Below are 20790 nucleotides of genomic sequence, written 5' to 3'. Positions count from 1 at the left end.
ATGCCATTAGGAACCCCCACATGCTTTCCACCCTTATAAACGCTTGTTACACGTAATATGTAACTTAAAATGCAAAATGAAGAATAAATACTGGCGCTGTGGAAACCAAAAGCCAGCCGCCATGACCACCGTTGGTCCACTTGCGTATGCAAAAGTTCTCCTTCCTCGTTTTCCATTCAAAAGAGATGGAAGAAGAAGAACCGTAGCCCCGGCAACGAACCCTCGGTCTCCACAAGAAGGCCAAAAGGCAGCGGAATTGTACCTTGAGTTATAGCACGCCGTGGGGTTTTCGTTAAGTTAAGCCATTTTAAACTCAAGAACATTTTAACGTAGTTATTAAGTGAATGTCTGGTCCGCTCACGTTAATTTCTGAGCGCCGTCTATCATAGCAGCTTATGCTTCAATTGTTTACTTTCCTTATATTGTCTGACGCACTGGACTCCAGTACTTCATTTTTTCAGGCACTTTAAATAACCAGACGGCACATTTGAACAACACTCTTGAGTTTCCGAACAATCTGAATGAAACAGTGCGTTTGGAACGTATTTCCGAGCGCACCAACGATGAGGCAACGGTAATTTGGTGGGTGACGAGCTCTCATGTTCATGGAAATTAGTTTACAAAACATTTCCTCTGAAAATAAAAATATATTTTTTGACTGGTCCAACTTGGAAGGAAGAAAAATAGCAAGAAAACCCGCAATAGATGACGTTATGGTCATAAATGAAAACCCTGCGATAGACTGAAGCCTCATGAATTGAACCACGAAAGAGAGAGGGAACACCGTATCACCATATGTTCCGCACAATAAGGAGCTTCAGACTATAAGGCGTTCCTTTAATGAGTAGCCTATTTTAAAACTGTTTTCATATCTAGAGCTTTACATAAATAAAGCTGCATTGTATTGTATTCCTTTAGCATAGCTCCATCTGGTGGCTGCATAATGCAACCGCAGCCACTATTGTAGCTTCTATTCTATGCGCCTTATAATGCGGTGCATAGAATAGAAGCTACAATAGTGGCTGCGGTTGCATTATGCAGCCACTAGATGGAGCTATGCTAAAGGAAATACAATACACTAAAGCTTTATTTATATAGAGCGTTCACAACCGCTGTTGCAAAGCGGTTTACTAATCATTTAAAATACTACGTCCAAGAAATCAGAATATTGATCCATACATAAGTCGCATCGAATTATAAGGCACACTGCCGCAACTGTACTTTGATGGTGGTACTTGGAGAGTAAACGTATATTTTAAGAAGGACTTATTGTACTTACTGTAAATTTCCCCAGTGTGGGACAAATAAAGGATATCTTATCTTATCTTATCTTATTGTAAAAGGTTTGCGAAGCACTGGTTTAGAAAATCAACTGAAGGTCACCTGTAAAGGTTATAGTGCTTTTTTGGTTCGTCTGGAATTTTCAACTGACAGCTGTTGGGAAGTAATATGCGGTCTATACTTTTACCTAATTGCTCAAACGTTCACCTCTTTCATTTACCCTTAAAACACATGTCAGTGGCGAAACCAGAAACCTCCCAGTTATTCGACCAATGCCATTCCGGCGCCGTAACCCGCTCCGTGTGAGGTGACGAATGACTTTCCTCAAAAGTGTCTTAGTGGTGATGTAAGAAGTCTCTTAAAAAACAAAAATTTCATGACTGCATCACTAAAACTGTCTCAGGAACAGTCCACAGCTACTCGACACTGGCTCTTTCCTTCCTCGTGAAAACGGCATCGTTTGACAACCCAAGGTCGGCCACGGGCAAAGCCCAAGTCGTATAAGCACTTTGTCATCACCTGCTATATAAACACTCCATCCTCTGTCTGCCACGTATCACTTGATTTTGCTCTGGCGCTTTTTCAAATCCAAATGTAGAGCATGGATACTCATGGGTCGGCATGGAAGCGGGTGCAAGGACTCTTCCATGGACGCCGTTCGCTTTACCCATCTTAATAGGCAGGTAAAAGAATAACACGGCCCTTGTCACCAAGACTCTAATGAGCCATCACGCCGTGGTGAGGGAGAAACAAACCGTTGAATGGGGAACAAAAAAAAAAAAAATAGAGCTCACGGAGCATATAAATCACCGATGCTGTTGTGAGCAGATTGGATTAGCCGCGGGAAGGCCTGTCAGCCTGTAGAGAGACTGCAGCTGCAGGCGGCACGCAGGCAACAGGTGCGTTTTGTGCGTATTGGACTGACCCGCGAGCAGAAGGTGGGGGCATATGAAGGGTGTGTAACATGGCTGCTTCTTTTGTTTTGTCATATTAAACAAATACGGGAGATAAAAACAAGCTCTGTCAGGCCATTTATACTTTTACTCTGCTGACATCACATGGGACTGTTTGCCTTCAATCACATTAAGTCTGGAAAGCCTAAATGGAATCCGCATGTCATATAATCGTAAAAAAATAATCGTAATAATAATGTGACCCAGATAAGCTTCTCGTACCCGTAACCTCCATTCATCCATCCATTTTCCGATCCGCTTTATCCTCACAAGGGTCGCTGGGGTTGCTGGAGCTATCTCAGCCGTCTTCGGGCAGTAGGCGGGGGACAGCCTGAACCGATTGCCAGCCAATCGCAGGGCACACACAGAGACGAACAACCATCCACGCTCACACTCACAACGAGGGACAATTTAGAGCGGGGGTGTCAAACTAACGACATCTTAGTTACTATTTCCCTTGGAGGGCCGTTGTGACTGAAACCAAATAAAAAGTCAATAATAATGGTTTACAAAACCTTCAGGAATCTAATAAAATCACCTTCAGGCAAAAGTAATAAAAGGTCTACTGGAACAGCTGAGATTTTTTAGGGTTAATCAGAGGCACTTTTTTGGTGGCGGGTGTGAGCCAACTCCCATTTAACGTGAATTGAATATGATTGGTTTATTCTGAAAACAGCCACATCCCCAGTTGTGTATCAGAGGGTGTGCACACTATCTCAATAATTTGCTTTCCCCTTTCAAAAATGTCAATGAAAATTGAGTTGGACAACTTTTTATTCACATTTTGGGTGGAAACGTTTTGAAACACTGCGATTGGCTGGCAAGCAGCTCAGGGTGAACTACTGCCCAATGACGGCTGGGATGGGCTCCAGCACGCCCGCGACCCTGGTGAGGGTAAAGCCGATTCGAAATTGGATGGATGGATGAACGTTTTGGACTCATTTGCCCTGATCTTTTTTTTTTTTTTCGTATTGCAATTCTTGGTAGCCGTGTGTAGAGTTTATATTAACGCAAGCGATATTTTGCCAACTTTAAATAGCTAGTACTGCGCTGGCAGCCAAGTTTGGCTCTATGCTGGAAATTGCATATATACGACAAGAACTACGGAACATACAGGCAAAGGAAAATATGTATTTCCTGTTTATTTACATAGTTTTTCAACTTTTAAAAGTGTCAGTTGCTGTGCTTTTTATTGCCACCCTCACACCATTGATCGAGCCAACAGCCAGAATCCATGTGATCGTACACCCTAAAGGTTGTTTGATACGTTCGGTGACCTTGTCCTCCAAAATTGGTCACAATGTCATCACAGCGAAATACAACCCCAATTTAATGCCATTACAGAAACGGGGGTTGTGAAAAGATATATAAATAAATTGAAAAAATAGAATGATAATCCCCAAACCGCATGATGGCCCACCCCAATGTCTTGGTGAGGAGGCTCTGCGATACTGACAGAATTCCTCTGTAACAGAACCCCTCGGTGAAGGATGGACTTTTTCTAAAATTAGCGCCAACCGAATCTTTCCAACCTTTGCTTCTTCCATGCTACAAATATCACATTGCTGATGTATTCCATATTAAATTACATCGTTTTAACTGCGGCCTGTGCAACGTCTGTTATCAATAACCATAATGTGGAAGATTAGCGCTCATGTGATTCGCACCTGTTGCCCTGCTCTCTTTATGAAGGTCACAGCTGTCTTTTTAAAGTCGGACATTGGGGGAGCAAAGAGGCTTTGTGGAGTCTGGAACAAAGATTTAAAGGCAACCCATCCTCACCAAAATTGACCGAGGAAGGCATTTATAAGAAAAAAAATGTTCTGTTGTGTTTGGAAAAAAAAAAAAAACAACAACTGTGAAACTATAAATCAAGTCATTCTTAAATTTGTCAGCTTCCAACCCGAGCCGTGTATGCGCCAGCGACCCAACAAATGTGGAGATTTAAAAAATGTCATAAAGACGATCATAATAACAATGCCTTCAGTGAATTGATTTCTTCAATGATTCAGAGGTTTCCATGCATGCCAATGTCATTTTTATAAATGAAATTCAATGGCATCGTCCTCACACATCCGCGGAGCTCCGATTCTCTCTGTCCGCACCTTGATCAAATTCACCAGAGTCGCATTACAACCCACCTGCGCCACAAGTTAACGTTGAGTCGCCACCAAAATATCAAGTGTGCTGGGCGCATGTAAAAGAAAATGTCCGAAAAAACGTCCGAAAACGGCTGGGATAAGCTCCGCGCGGCCCTTGTGGGGATTGTGCGGATTGGAAAATGGATGGATGGATGGATGAAACGCTAAAGACTCGCACCGTCACAAACATCGAGCTGCGGCAATATTTACATCCGAGCCCACAAATGCGGAGCCCGATGAATGTGTCACACTGATTTTTGTTTCTGGCATTCCAAAAATGTTTACAGATGCAGAAACTATCCCACGGGCAGGAACATCATTTTGTGTCTCTTAACCCCTCTTCTTTGACCTCCATGTTTCCAGTCGACAGTCAGGGAACATGTGATCACGCCAGCGACCTTTAGAATAAAACCCGTCTTTATGCAAATGAGATGACAAGATAACAAGGTATTTCCTGTCTTCAATGACAGAAACAAATGGCCGCACGGAGCGTTTGGGTTTAAAGCTCAGTACTCAACCTACCTCGAGCCTCTCAAGTGGGAACGCTCATTTTCATGATTTTCATTTGCAGTGAGTCATCGTAGGCTAGTGCCAGAGTGAAGTGGTTTTACAGCTCCGTCAAACACCGTCCGCTGTGTGTTACAGCCATCGTCTCACAGCAGAACACATTGGAGCGCTCCAACGGACTGTCAGATTCTTTGCCAGATTTTTATTTTATTTTTTTCATTCCACTGCAAGAAAATGATCCCATTCCCCTCAGTCTCATGTCATATTAAGCAAATTTACAGCTTATCACTAAAGGAATTCACGGTTTGCCAGGAAAGCAGCAAGTGAGCCTTCGCTTGCCAGTCGGACAAACTTCACTGTGGCACTTCCAGTGGAATATTCCTCTGGCTTTTGCTGCTATTTCTTTTCCTCCAATGTCACTCCTTCCTTGTGACAGTGAGGTCAGGTCCAGCGGGTGCCATGCGGCGTCCGACCACTCTAGACTTTATTTCTTGCACTTGTTTGGGCTGCTGTCTGCTACTTGTGGTTTGTTCTGCTGGCAGAGTCCGCTTAATTCAACGAACAATGAATTTATGACAATGAGAAAAGCTGAGGTTAGAAATGGACCAAATAGAGTGTTTCGCAGTTTAGGTAACAGGATCTCAAGATGCAGATCTTCCCACTGGATTCTGGTTGTGTGAGTCTTTTTCTTCACGAGGGCGAGGGGCAGGGAACACCCTGGTCTGGTCCCCAGCCAATCACATTGTGCATATTGTCAAACACATTTTCATGCTCACATCCACACTTACGGACAAATTCAAGTCTTAAAGTGTTTGATGGAAGCCGGAGAAAAACCATGCTAGCACGGAGAGAACTTGCAAACTCCTCAAAGAGGGCCCGAGCAGAGATTTGAGCACCCGAAAAGGACTGAGAGGCAGGTGTGCGAATCACTCCTTCACTGCACTGCCGACACCACATATTTAGGGGGTGTCAATATTTGGGCTCATTGTCACTGTATGGCTGTGACAAACAGTCATAACAGTCATAGAGTGTCATGCTTTGCACAAGAAGACACTGTCACAAACTTGGCAGCAGTCCTCCCGTGTGAAGTGAATCCAGTTGAATCTGCTTTTCAACATTTTCTCACCCCACACGGTTGTCTCGTTTCGCTAACGGAATGTTCCAGCAAAGCTGTGTCAAGAATGCCGTGTCAAGATTGAAAGGAAACTTTTTTTTTTTTTGGTTTTGTTGTTGTCGTTGTGTTCAGTGAAGTGAAAGAAATGCCAACCACTTCAAGGAACGGGAGGGGTGTTAAAAGGAAAACGGAGAAAAAAATGTCACCCGGCCTGAAGCCAAGCATGCTGCAGTTGCACAATCAAAAGGAGGAAGATGGAATTATGATCAAACGCTCAAACGCAGAATATGTGCATTTAGCACCAGGTCGTGGCAGATTGCATGAAAATAAAAACGTGTCTGAACAGCGTTCCAACCAACCCGACTTGATGGAAGAAGCATTTTTCTCATGCTCCAAGTGTGACGTTCCAGCAAATAATTGTCCGTGTGGCGGTTGCTCAGCCAAGGGCGTTCGTCTTATTTCAACTTCACACAGACATACTTCAAGTTTGCGTTAAAAGGCTTTATCTCGAGGAAAGTTGGCGCTGATTTATGGTAACAAAGCAGAGCGACTTGACTCAAACTCTAAACTCCAGCGAGGCGCTCTCACGCATTGACGAAAAGCAGTAGCACGTCCAAACACGACCACATAAGGCAAAGCCACATGCGCTCCTGTGGCCCTGCATCCAATAACGTCTTGTTAACGGTAAATTGGATGAATGTGTGTCCAAGTCGCCATTTCCTCCCAGGAGCCTCGACAGCAACAGCTGCTACCAACGGCGAAGCAGCCTTTTTCAGCGTGTGACTGTTGGGCTTCCCAAAATAAGCCCATATGCATGTAAAAAACAAACAAACAAACAATTGAAAGATTTAAAAGAAGGTCGAGGAGGGGCGACAAGTCATCCACAAGTGTTGTCCGCAAATAAAAAAGTAAAATGAGTTGGCGTTTATACGACGCAAACCACATCACTACTTCCGTCAAACACTGTTTGCATTGTTTAGAGCAACAATGAAGCAGACCAGTGACACATCTATGGCAGTGATTTGGGCAAAGTGGCGCGGTGGGGGTAGTTCATAATCTTTTGTGGTGGGGGGTTTTCAACATTTCAAAAGAATATATACTGTAATATCGTGAAGGCAAAACAAAAGAAAACGATTTGAGGGTTGCACCCGACTCCATAACAAGCAAAATTCTTTTAAGGATGTGACCAGGCTTGGGCAGTACTGGAATGCACTGATGCTGTGTAATCAGATTTTTTTTTAAAACTAAACAAACAGATATACCGTATTTTCCTCATTATAAGGCGCTTCGGAGTATAAGCGCACCTTCAATGAATGGCCTATTTTAAAACAGTTTTTATACAAAGGGTGCACCGCATTATTCGGTGCCTAGATAGAAGCTACGTTAGTGGCTGCAGTTGCGTTATGCATTCACTAAATGGAACTATGCTAAAGGGAATACAATACAATACAGATTTTTTTTACATATCGCTTTCACAAACGCTACAGCTCTAACCAAGCGCTTTACGGAACATTTAAACTAAAAGAAGTCAGAATGCTGATTCATATATAAGGTCTATCGGATTATAAGGCACATTGTGAGGCTTTTGAGAAAATTTAATGCTTTTGGGTGCCCCTTATAGTGCGGAAAATACGGTGACTGTTTTCTGTTACAGAAGTTACAGAAAAAAAAAAAAAACACGATAGCAGATACATTCATTAAAAATCGGATTATAATAATAATAATAATAATAGATTTTATTTATAAGCGCCTTTCAAGACACCCAAGGACACTTTACAATAACAAAAAACACAAAACAATATGGGTTGAGCAGCGGCAGCCAAAATTATGTTGCAGGATTACATTTTTAATGCGAAGAGAGAGAGAGAGAGAGAGAGAGAGAGACAGAGAGAGAGAGGCCGGATGTTGATTTGAGCAACATTTTCTGGAGTTAAATATATAAATGGTCCCAATCTAACTCTACCAGTTTTGGTCCTCGGGAATGTTTTTGTTGACACAAGCCACCGGATACTTGTTGTTCTTCCTAAAATTGTCCTGCTTATAAGGGACTGGAAGGGAACGGAAATGGTAACGGCAACGGTGACTGTTGGAAACTGGAAGTGCAGCAGTCAACAGCCAGCCTCACCTCATGTTGCGAAATCACTCACAACTCCACAGAAATCGCACAGAGAAACGGCAAGATTTATTGGGAAAATTGCTCAGAGGAGGCTTTTGTCAAATGCTCCTTCTGCCTCTCTTCACGTCTGCAACATGTTTTCAGACATTTCAAATATGCATTCAGGAGCCAAGCTAATGCATTGAATATTTGTGTGCCACCTATCGCATTAAAACGCAGATAAAGCATGAGGTGAGGACTGTTTTCTGCTTCCGCACAATATGACGCTGCCTCCTTTCATGTGGCCGTGGCAGCCACACTGACTGGAGTGCACGAGAGCGCATAGGTTTTACGTTGGTGCTGTTCTCCTTCTGTGTAAGCCCCTAGCGAGCATACCTCATAAAACAGATAGCCGTAAATGTCAATGACTAGGCTTAGATTTTTCAGCTTTCTGACTGAAAAGAATTTGAGCCAGTCTGTCCCGGAGGCGACATGACTCCAGCTTGTGCTCAATGTGCCAGTTACAATGGCGTCTGTGGAAAGATCATTGTAGAATTTAAATTCCAGAAGAACATTGTTTCACAACAGGACTGGTCAAGGAAGACTTTCTTTACTGGGCATGAACTTCACAAGTACACAAGTCAAGCAAAGACAATTGACCATGTTTCATTTGACCTAAAATGCTGGAGCCTATCCCAGCTGTCTTCGGGCAGTAGGCGGGGGGACACCCTGAACTGGTCGGCAGCCAATCGCAGGGCACACAGAGACGAAGAATCTTTCACGCTCACAATCTCACCTAGGGGACAATTTAGAGTGTTCCATTAGCCTGCTATGCACGTTTTCGGAATGTGGGAGGAAACCGGAGTACCCGGAGAAAACCCACACAGGCATGTGGAGAGCACGCAAACTCCACACAGCAAAGTCAGAATCGAACCCTGCACCTCGGCACTGTGAGGCCGACGCGCTAACCAGTCGACCATTTGTTTAATTTGTCTTATTTTAATGTCATCAGCTATCGCCTGTGTAAAGTGTACACTGTACAAGGTTTTACGTCTTGCAGATCCTTTGTGATATTATCAAGTTGTGTATTACTTGAGTCCACTATCATTGCACCTTGACATTGTGAATTTTGTTTGTAAAACATCAGCGTATTTGCAAAACGTCAGTTCAGCTAGCTTCACGGTGTTAAACTGCAATCGATTTGGTTTTTTTGAGACAAAAACCAGTCTCAACAGCACAGTGGAACGGGAAGAAGGGATAACATTTGACCGGTGCTACAGAACAGCAGTAAAATTACAGTGTGTCCTTAAATTCTGCAAGCATCAGCATAAATGCTTATTTTCAATGAATTACATCCAATATTTGTCATCCAAAGGTTGATGCATGCCCTTTGCAAGATTCACATAAACTCGATGCGATTCATGTCAGTTGTCTATGTGTCCAGATGTTAGGAACACCCCTGGCCTGTGGCTGGCAGCTTTTCAAATAAAATTTGTCATGCTACAGATAATGGCTTTTACTTCAAAAGTGCAATACTTTTTAAAATGCTCTTTTTTTTTTATTGCGCTTGACTGCACAATCTATCCAGCAGTGGAAATACGCTCATCCTTCTCAACTTTTTGACCGAAGATGATATGTCCTTTTGGTCGAAGCCTGCACAGGATTAGGAGGTTGTTTCCTTCTGGTTTTGGTGTAATATAATTTTCATGTTTAGCTTCTTTTTTTTTTTTAATCTGATGATTATACACAGGATGCCAGCTGGTGGGCAGATGGTCATGTCTTTACCTCCCTTTTTCTCTGCTTTTTTACTGGGAGGGGGAAAAAAAAACATCACAAGGAGTGAAGGAGGAAGGACGGCAACAGCTGTAGACGAGCGGACAGACAGACAGACTTGGCACACTGGCTACTGCGGAGTGACATGTTGGAGTGGAGCCCAGCATGTCCATCTAAGTCAATAGACAATGAAACTGTGGTGCCCCCCAGTTAGCAGGCCCTTAAGTGTTCTGAGTGGTCCTCAACTTTGATGCAGAAACTTTGAAGCTGAACCCCAGTAGTGTTACAATTTAGAATTCAACCACAATTAATGGGAGGATTATTCGCCAGACATCACGAGAAACAATAAGCATCCTCATACTTTAGCTCAGTGGGTATCTCCATCCATCCATCCACTCTCGAAATCCGTTCATCCGCACGAGGGTCGCGGGGCGTGCTGGAGCCGATCCCAGCAAATGAATGGATTTCATGAAAAAAAAAAACGCTTCATCACATAATTAAATAGAACATAAAGAATTGAACAGTTTGTGCACCATGATTTTCATGCTTCTATTCAGTTCACCGTGCTTCTCCTTCTGGTGTGCCCGCCTTGGCCATCAGGGGCCAGTATAACATCAGACATGAAAAAAAAATTACTGCTACTTTCAGCGACTTAATAAGTGCATTACTATATTTTTCAATACCAATTACTTGTTAAAGTTTGTACAATCAATGGGATCAGTTGCAATGCATATATGTGAATGATAAAAGTAAATTGCACATTTGTTGAAGGAAATGTAAGGTGCTTCATGAAATATTTTGTAAAAGGTACGTTCATTAAATTTCAACATTTTCCAAATGTTCTTGTGCTTCTTTATAGCAAAACAAAGGAAAGATATATTGTTTTGGTTGTTTATAGCAAAGTAGGGTATCATTTTAATGGTCCGGACCACTTGACATCTACCGAGGCCGTATGTGGCTCACCATGTGAAATGAGTTTGACACCAGTGATGTATAGTAAGGCGTTTTTAGCCGAAAAAAACTTCCTCGTACAGAAAAGCGTTTTAGCCGAAAAAAACGACCATGTATAGTAAGGCGTTTTTAGCCCAAAAATAACAACCATGTATATATAGTAAGGCGTTTTTAGCCAAAAAATAAAAAAACGGCCATGTATAGTAAGGCGTTTTTAGCCGAAAAAACGACCATGTGTAGTAAGGCGTTTTTAGCCGAAAAAAAAACGACCATGTGTAGTAAGGCGTTTTTAGCCGAAAAAAATCGACCATATATATAGTAAGGCGTTTTTAGCCGAAAAAAACCCCGACCATGTATAGTAAGGCGTTTTGAGACGAGAAAAATGACAATGTATAGTAGGGCGTTTTTCGACCAAAAAAAGACCATGTACCTGTATAAGTAAGGTGTTTTTAGCCGAAAAAAACGACCATGTATAGTAAGGCGTTTTTAGCCGAAAAAAACGACCATGTATAGTAAGGTGTTTTGAGCCGAAAAAAACGACCATGAAGAGTAAGGTGTTTTTAGCCGAAAAAAACCGACCATGTATAGTAAGGCATTTTTAGACGAAAAAACCCCAACCATATATCTAGTAAGGCGTTTTTCGCCGAAAACCCCCCAACCATGTGTAGTAATCCGTTTTTAGACAAAAAAAACGACCATGGATAGTAAGGCGTTTTTAGCCGAAAAAAACGACCATGTATAGTAAGGCGTTTTTAGCCGAAAAAAACGACCGTGTATAGTAAGGCGTTTTTAGCCGAAAAAAACCGACCATGTATATATAGTAAGGCGTTTTTAGCCCAAAAAAAAACGACCATGTATAGTAAGGCGTTTTTAACCAACAAAAACAACCATGTATAGTAAGGCGTTTTTAGCCGAAAAAAACGACCATGTATAGTAAGGCGTTTTTAGACGGAAAAAAAAGACCATGTATAGTAAGCCATTTTTAGCCGAAAAAAAACGACCATGTATGGTAAGGCGTTTTTAGCCGAAAAAAACCAACCATGTATAGTAAGGCGTTTTTGGCCGAAAAAAAAAAAACGACCATGTATAGTAAGGCGTTTTTAGCCGAAAAAAACGACCATGTATAGAAAGGTGTTTTTAGCCGAAAAAAACGACCATGTATAGTAAGGCGTTTTGAGCCGAAAAAACTACCATGAAGAGTAAGGTGTTTTTAGCCGAAAAAAACCGACCATGTATAGTAAGGCGTTTTTAGACAAAAAAACAAAAAAAACGACCATGTATAGTAAGGCGTTTTGAGCCGAAAAAACTACCATGAAGAGTAAGGTGTTTTTAGCCGAAAAAAACGACCATGTATAGTAAGGCGTTTTTAGCCGAAAAACAAACGACCATGAAGATAAGGTGTTTATGCCGAAAAAAACGACCATGTATAGTAAAGCGTTTTTAGCCGAAAAAAACGACCGTGTATAGCAAGGTGTTTTGAGCCGAAAAAAACGACCATGTATAGTAAGGCGTTTTTCGACGAAAAAAAACGACCATGTATAGTAAGGTGTTTTGAGCTGAAAAAACTACCATGAAGAGTAAGGTGTTTTTAGCCGAAAAAACCCGACCATGTATATATAGTAAGGCGTTTTTAGCCCAAAAAAACGACCATGTATAGTAAGGCGTTTTTAACCAACAAAAACAACCATGTATAGTAAGGCGTTTTTAGCCGAAAAAAACGACCATGTATAGTAAGGCGTTTTTAGCCGAAAAAAAACGACCATGTATCGTAAGGCGTTTTTACCCGAAAAAAACGATCATGTATAGAAAGGTGTTTTGAGCCGAAAAAAACGACCATGTATAGTAAGGCGTTTTTAGACACAAAAAAAAAAAAAACGACCATGTATAGTAAGGTGTTTTTAGCCGAAAAAAACGACCATGTATAGTAAGGCGTTTTTAGCCGAAAAAAAACAACTATGTATCTAGTAAGGCGTTTTTCGCTGAAAAAACCCAACCATGTATAGTAAGGCATTTTAACTAAAAAAAAAACGACCATGTGTAGTAAGGCGTTTTTAGCCGAAAAAAACGACCGTGTAAAGTAAGGCGTTTTTCGACGAAAACCCCCCCACCATGTATAGTAAGGTGTTTTGAGCCGAAAAAAAACAACTATGTATCTAGTAAGGCGTTTTTCGCTGAAAAAACCCCAACCATGTCTAGTAATCCGTTTTTAGACAAAAGAAACGACCATGGATAGTAAGGCGTTTTTAGCCGAAAAAACGACCATGTTTATAGTAAGGCATTTTTAGCCCAAAAAAACGACCATGGAGAGTAAGGTGTTTTTAGCCGACAAAAAGACTATGTATAGCAAGGCGTTTTTAGCCCAAAAAAACGACCACGTAGAGTAAGCGTTTTTAGACGAAAAAAACGACCATGTACTGTATATTAAGGCGTTTTTAGCCGAAAAAAAATTAACATGTATAGTAAGGCGTTTTAGCCGAAAAAAAATGACCATGTATAGTAAGGCGTTTTTATCCAAAAAAAACCCAGACCATGTATAGTAAGGCGTTTTTAGCCGAAAAAAATGACCATGTATATTAAGGCATTTTTAGCCCCAAAAAAAACGACCATGTATATATAGAAAGGCGTTTTTAGCCCAAAAAAACGACCATGTATAGAAAGGTGTTTTGAGCCGAAAAAAACGCCCATGAATATACAGTAAGGCTTTTTTAGCCCAAAAAAACGACCATGTATATATATAGTAAGGCGTTTTTAGCCCAAAAAAACGACCATGTATAGTAAGGCGTTTTCAACTCAAAAAACGACCATGTATAGGAAGGCATTTTTGGCCGAAAAAAAACGGCCATGTATGGTAAGGCATTTTTAGCCCCAAAAAAACGACCAAGGTTTGGCACCCAATGACAACAACCCTTCCACTTGAATTGGTAGAAATGTCCTGTTGTGATTGAGATGGTCAGATGCCATATCCCCTTTCTCCGACAGGAACTGGTGGAGAAGATCGAAGCCAAGAAAGCTGCACAAGAGCAAGAAACGACAACACAGAGAGAATTAAGAGTATCATGACTTTTAATGTGTTGTGTTGATCTTTTTTTAAAAAAAAAAAAAAATAATAAAGATGTTTTATGCTGTCGTTTACACATTTGAGTGTGAAGCTGGGCTGGCTCCGTGGCCCACTGGTTAGTGCGTTGGAGTGTGAACGCAGAGGTCCAGGGTTCAAATCCAGCTCCGGCCTGTCGCGCTTGCGTGTTCTCTTCTTCCTGGCACGGGTGTTGTCCGTCCACCCTCCCATCCATTTTCTCATCCCCTTGTCCTCACAAGGGTCGGGGTCGGGGGGTGTGCTGGAGCCTCCCCCGGCTGTCTTCAGGCCATCGACAGAGGGGAGGGGGCACCCTCACCCGGCTGACAGCCAATCAAGAAAACCATTTGCACCGGGGGGGGTTTTCGGCTAAAAACGCCTTACCATGGTCGTTTTTCTTCGGCCAAAAATGCCTTACTATATACAGTACATGGTCGTCTTTTTCGGCTAAAAACGCCTTACTATACATGGTCGATTTTTTCGGCTAAAAACGCCTTACTATATACATGGTCATTTTTTTCGGCTAAAAACGCCTTACTATACATGGTCATTTTTTTCGGTAAAAAACGCCTTACTATACATGGTAGTTTTTTTTTCGGCTAAAAACGCTGTGCTATACATGGTCGTTTTTTTGGGCTAAAAACGCCTTACTATACATGGTCGTTTTTCTTCGGCCAAAAATGCCATACTATATACATGGTCGATTTTTTCGGCTAAAAACGCCTTACTATACATGGTTGATTTTTTCGGCTAAAAACGCCTTACTATACATGGTCGTTTTTTTTGGCTAAAAACGCCTTACTATACATGGTCGTTTTTTTCGGCTAAAAACGCCGTGCTATACATGGTCGTTTTTTTTTCGGCTAAAAACGCCTTACTATACATGGTTGATTTTTTCGGCTAAAAACGCCTTACTATACATGGTCGTTTTTTTTTGTCTAAAAATGCCTATACATGGTCGTTTTTTTGGGCTAAAAACGCCTTACGAAACATGGTCATTTTTTTTCGGCTAAAAACGCCGTGCTATACATGGTCGTTTTTTTCGGCTAAAAACACCTTACTATACATGGTCGTTTTTTGGGGCTAAAAATGCCTTGCAATACATGGTTGTTTTTTGGGTTTAAAACGGCTTACTGTACATGGTCGTTTTTTGGGGCTAAAAATGCCTTACTATTCATGGTCGTTTTTTTCGTCTAAAAACGCCTTACTATACATGGTCATTTTTTTTCAGCTAAAAATGCCTTAATATACATGGTCGTTTTTTTTTCAGCCAAAAATGCCTTACTATACATGGTCGTTTTTTTGGGCTAAAAACGCCTTACTATACATGGTCATTTTTTTCCGGCTAAAAACGCCTTAATATACATGGTCGTTTTTTTTCGGCTAAAAACGCCTTACTATACATGGTCGTTTTTTGGGGCTAAAAATGCCTTGCAATACATGGTCGTTTTTTTGGGTTAAAAAAGGCTTACTGTACATGGTCGTTTTTTGGGGCTAAAAATGCCTTACTGTACATGGTCGTTTTTTTGGGGCTAAAAATGCCTTACTATTTATGGTCGTTTTTTTGGGCTAAAAACACCTTATTATACATGGTCGGTTTTTTCGGCCAAAAATGCCTTACTATACATGGTCGTTTTTTTGGGGCTAAAATTGCCTGAGTTGTTGTTTGCAGAGGATAAAGAATGTATGCCTGTGAGTATTGGCTGGCCACATGTGTTGCTCCACCATTTGTTTACCACAACACTGTGACTACGCTTAATCTTATCCAACCCTAACCAGTTACAAAACAATTTAAGATGGCGACACTTTGATAATTGAATGAAATCATTCAATTTACATTACAAATTCGGTGGATTCACTGTACTTCTCTCAAATCAGCCATAAACTACGGCTGAACCTGACAACAAATATTGGAGATTTTTCTACCTGTGGGAATGTGGATGATTTTTTAATTTTTAATTATTTTTTTTTTTTAGTCCCCCACTCGCCGCTTCTTATTCGTGATCATGTGACACAGACAAAAATGTCTCAGATGGGTTTGGTGGGACAAAGCAGGGCACAAGGTCATGAAATATGAATCGAAGCTGTGAGCAGCTGGTGAACTTGGTGTCTTCTAACAGTGAGACACACTCAACACACACACACACACACACACACACACGCACACGCACACACACACGCACGCGCACGCACAAGCACAAGCATGCATGCACACTCACTTCAGTAGTGTCGGTGACATTACAAAAAAGGCGGCAAATGGACGGCTTTAACCTTTGGCCCTGCTTTCATCGAGCCCCCCCCCTGCGCCCTCCTCGTCCCCCAAGGGCCTCCCGACATGCTCAAGCACCACATATACCGTATGTCATCACTATATATTTTCTTTATTTCCAACTTTTTACAAATCCTGCAATTGTACAGCCACACACATACAAACGTACAAACTAAATTCAAGTGATTATTGTCTCCCAGCTCCTACAGTTGTCTGAAAAAGAAAAAAAAAAGATGTCCAAAAAAATTTCGGAGGATCTCTTGCTTTGCGAGAGAGTCCCGGGAGACAGTCTGTGAACGAGGCATGCCCACAGCAAACTACAAATAGAAACCAAACAAAAAGTTCAGTTCATGAGGAAAAACACACACACACACACACACTCACACACAGAAACAAAGCACACACAGAAATGACAAATGAATAAAACACATTGTTCAATAAACCAGACACATTCTAATCAGTGAGTTTGAGCTTTGACATTGTTTAAGAAAATGCCTAATAACGGAAGCCAAAGATGTTCAGTATGAACCGTTTTGAAAAAAAAAAAGAAATAAAATCGGAACCGGTCATAATTGAGAAATGTCACACACACAAGCAAACTATGACATTATTTGTATTCTTTTTATTATCACTTTTTTTCCTTCTTATGGTTTTGTTTTTAAAATTTCCTCAAAGAGCATTTTTTGTTTGTTTGTTTGTTTTTTTTACAGAGGAAAATACTGTACAGCCTCTTTTTTTTCTTCTTTAAACAATAGCTGGAGGAAAATCATCTACACACATCATTATTCCCTATATGATGGATATTTATTTCCAATGCCAAGCTCAGGAGATCATTTATAACCAGTGTGTCCACTCCTCAGTCGTACATATTTGCTCCATATAAACCAGAGTGATTCATAATTTAGCACTACAAGAAGAGCATTGCCATGAAGTTTAAAACTTAAACTCACAGTCCATATTAGTGTTTCTTGCAAGCATGCCATTTTTATCTGGCATACACATTTTCTTGTTACCAAAATTTCCCCATCAAAAAAAAAAAAAAAGCAAAATAAGAAACAAAACAGCTTGTATTTTTTTTTTAAATAAATCACAAAACATTTTTTTTGTCACACTAACACCTATTTGTGCATTAAAAGCAAAGTGAGCTAAAACAACATAATTTTAAAGCAAATTCCCTGTAAAAAGATATATATCATATATATATAGAATTATTATTATTATTTTTTTTTAATCCCCGAATGGTAAAATGAAACTAAAAAGTGCAATAACACCCTAAAAATTCTCATTTTTGGAAGTTCACATAAATATTAAATTAAAACCATCACAACCGAAGCTCAACCGTTACAGCCATGACAGCGAGCAGGGCGAGGGAGGGCGGGGGTGTGGAGGGGGAGAGAAACGTAACGCCATTTGAGGCAGTTTCGGTCTGTACATTTTTTTTCCAATATTAAATACACTACCTGATGCTCCTCCCTCCATCCGGCTCTGCATCTAATCAACTACTGACCCCCCCTCCCCCCACCCACCTCACGTTTATGAATTCAGCTTACAGATTGATATGCTTCTCACTGACAGCAAACAAAACAACATCGTAATGCAAATGGTAACAAAAATAAACATGAGTCATCCGCCGCCACTCGATTTGCATCATGGTGAGCTAGTAGAAAAGTGCACTATCCACACACAGGGTTGATTTCTCTTCCACCAAAGACGGTGGGTGGGAGGATGTGAGGGGGGGGGGTGGTTAAATTACACAGGCTGCTTATTTGGTGCCTTTTCCAGCAGAATGTCAGCCCGAGTGAGGCGGTGCTCAGCGGAGCTCGCGGCCCAAACCGCCCGGCTCGCTTGCACGCCTCCCCCAAAAGAAGTCCAACGTCTTAGAGAGAGTGACACTCTCTTTGTGTCTCATAATAATAATAATTATACATAATACAAGAAAAAAATCGTTTGAACGCTTCCTGTTCTTCCTTAGTGATTCACTTCCCTTTTGTTGTCTTTTAAAACGTGTGCTTCCTTGCAGGTTCACGTGGGGGTGGCCCGAGAGGGCAAAGTTCCTTTTCTTTTCGTCGCACACTTGACAGAGATCGTTACATAGAGAGATTTGTTGTTGTTTTTGTTGTTGTTTCCCCCCCACACACACAAAAACGTGAAAAATAAAAATTGAAATAAATTAATGTCAAACATGCACGCACACAAAAAGACCGATGTGTAGTAAAATGTTTTACATTGCCACTCCCAAGTGTAAACCGGGCCCAATTGCATGTGTCTCCGTTCATCTTTTTTAATGCATTATTGAATGAATCATGTTGGTCATCTTGTAAACATCATCATCAATCACAATTGGGCCATCGTCTTCTTTTTCCTTCCATTGTCCTCGCTGCAGTTGTTCCTTGTTGTCACGTGAAGTCTCGAAACATGATGAATGAGGCCTCTTTCATTCTTGTTTGCTTAAGCGTTCATCGGCTTGCTTTTCGCCGAGGTTTTGTTTGTTTGTTTTTTTTTTCTTCAGGGGTCGCCAACTTGTTTGGCCAGTTGGGAAGTGTCAGTGTGGTTAACGGAAGCATCAAAACTCTCCCCGTCGTCCTTCTCTTCGGGCTCTGCCGCCGAATCATCGTTTGAGTCGGTGTTGAGCTCCGCATCGTCGTCGTCCTCCTCCTCTTCTTCGTCCTCTTCATCCTCAGCCCGCGCCTCCTCCTCGGGCGACAGATCGTCCTCGGCCTCCCCGGATGTTCCGGTGGTGTCGTCCTGAGCCGCCAGCATGCCCAGGGGCGCGTTGTGGCCCGGCGTGCGTCGCGCCGCCTCCTGGTGGATCTTCTTGCTCAGGTCCAGCGAGTCATTGAGACCCAGACCGGTGGCGTTCTTGAGGAAGAAGAGGGAGCTGCCGCTGTCTGTGCCCAGGTTGAGGGAGCCGTCCAGGCTGATGGAAGACGGCGGGTACGGGTGGCCGTACTCCGGCCCGCCGCTCGAGTAGAGCATGCAGGGGGTGCTGCTGTTGCCGACGTGGTGGCTGAGTCCACGGGACGCGTTCAAAGCCAGGGAGGCTTGAGGGCCGGCCGAGGAGGTCAGGTGGTGCATGGCTTCCGGTTTGGGCGACACGGACGGCAGCTCGCCGCGCTCCTGCTTCTCGTGCTTGCGCTTGTGGGAGTCCATCTGGGACATCCCCACCACTGTGTGCTTACATTCAGGGAAGGTGCAGTGGAAGTGGGAGCACTTGAGCTTGTACTTGCAGTCGGGAACCTCGCAGTCCACGCTGGAGCTGAACTGGCAGAAGCCGGCGGCGCTGATCACGTCCTGCTTGCCGTGGTGCTTGCGGTGGGCCGTCACCTTGGTGCTGTCGGTGCAGCGGAAGCCGCAGCGCAGGCAGTGGAAGTGGGTGCTGTTGCCCGAAAACTGGCAATCCAGGAAGTTGCAACTCAGCGTGGACTTGAATCTCTTGAAGTCATCCAGGACCAGGTTGTCCACGCGGTCGTGGTGCTGGGCGTGCTTGTACATGTGGGTACGGCCGCAGAACTTGTAGCCGCAGTTCTCGCGGGTGCAGTGGTAGTGGGTCACCTTCAGGGAGAACTGGCAGCCCGAGTCCTTACAGTTCTCGTACAGGTCGTAGCGCCGGAAGCCCTCCAGCATCATCCCTTCATCCAGCATCTTGCGCGAGGACGCCGTCTTGCGGCGCTTGCCGAACGGGGACATGTCCTCGATGATCCAGAAGCGCTTCTTGGCTCCGGCGGCGGTGGGGATGGAGATGGTGTTTCCTGTCGGACAACAAAGGAGAGGACGCGCGTAAAAGAAAAATCGGTTGCTTCTCCGAGTGAAAGCCGCAAACGACATCATCACATTGTGAGATCTTCCCGGTTGCGACGCTAATGTCCGACCTCACTCAGGCACAAGTGGTTCACAGCTGAGTAAGCACAGAGAGCCACCAATTCCGACTCCTAATTGCCATTACCATTCAAAGAGGGAGGAAAGTGATAGATTGACTTTGGAACATGACACTTTTACAGGGTGTCTCCCGCCTCCAAACAGAGACGTGGCTTTGGGTCTTAACCGGCCCTCTCATCCGCGTGTTATTTTAAGTGGGGGCGCCCACCTTGCGCGACACCCTGCGGTCACCGCTAATGATGTGATCCCCGTTCGGCAAGATGGGAAACGGTGGGTCTCCATAAAACTTGAGGCGTGATTAAAATAACTGGATTGTAAAAGATGAGATGAGGACTGAGGTTTTTTTTTTTACCAAGTTTAGTGCACTATTGCTGAAATCTCAACTCCATGGGAACACGCAGGCGCACTATTTGGACAAAAGTATTGTGATAGTGAGCAGATTTTAATCGTGTCAACCAGGGGGTGGGCCAAACTGCAATGTAGTTTGACACACTCCAATTTATTGTTGAGAAAGTCTTTCCAGAAGAGTGCAAGTTATTATCACTCCATACAATGAGGGTCTTCCATTGTCACTTCTTGTAGATGCAATGGGCAGGTGTCCCAATAAATTTGTCCATGTAGGAACTAATTTTAGTCGCAGGTCAATTTGGTTATGACAGTGAAACCACAAAATTATTACTTGTACGCAACAAATGAATAGATTACTAGTTTTGAAATCAGTCAGGTTGATTAAAATAGTTTGTTCAGTTGTTGTTCA

At 42.6% G+C, this 20790-nt stretch overlaps 1 protein-coding gene across 9 annotated transcripts in view; it reads right to left on the bottom strand.

The window, feature by feature from the left end:
• Positions 1-16246: 16246 nt before the first annotated feature.
• casz1 (castor zinc finger 1) overlaps positions 16247-20790 on the bottom strand; it is a 197447-nt gene continuing 192903 nt past the window's right edge. For all 9 annotated transcript variants that reach the window (XM_086109352.1, XM_086109362.1, XM_086109345.1 and 6 more), the window contains one exon: positions 16247-19906. In XM_086109352.1, the coding sequence (XP_085965478.1) occupies positions 18663-19906 (1244 nt within the window). In that variant the 3' untranslated portion in view covers positions 16247-18662. The remainder of the gene's footprint in view (positions 19907-20790) is intronic.

The sequence above is a fragment of the Hippocampus guttulatus genome, chromosome 1 (assembly GCF_054856545.1).
Source record: "Hippocampus guttulatus isolate MCC_2025c chromosome 1, RoL_Hgut_1.0, whole genome shotgun sequence".
In the NCBI taxonomy this organism is placed as follows: Eukaryota; Metazoa; Chordata; class Actinopteri; order Syngnathiformes; family Syngnathidae; genus Hippocampus; species Hippocampus guttulatus.
The sequence above is the reverse complement of the archived record's forward strand: the minus strand, read 5'-3'. Positions and strand labels throughout refer to the sequence as shown.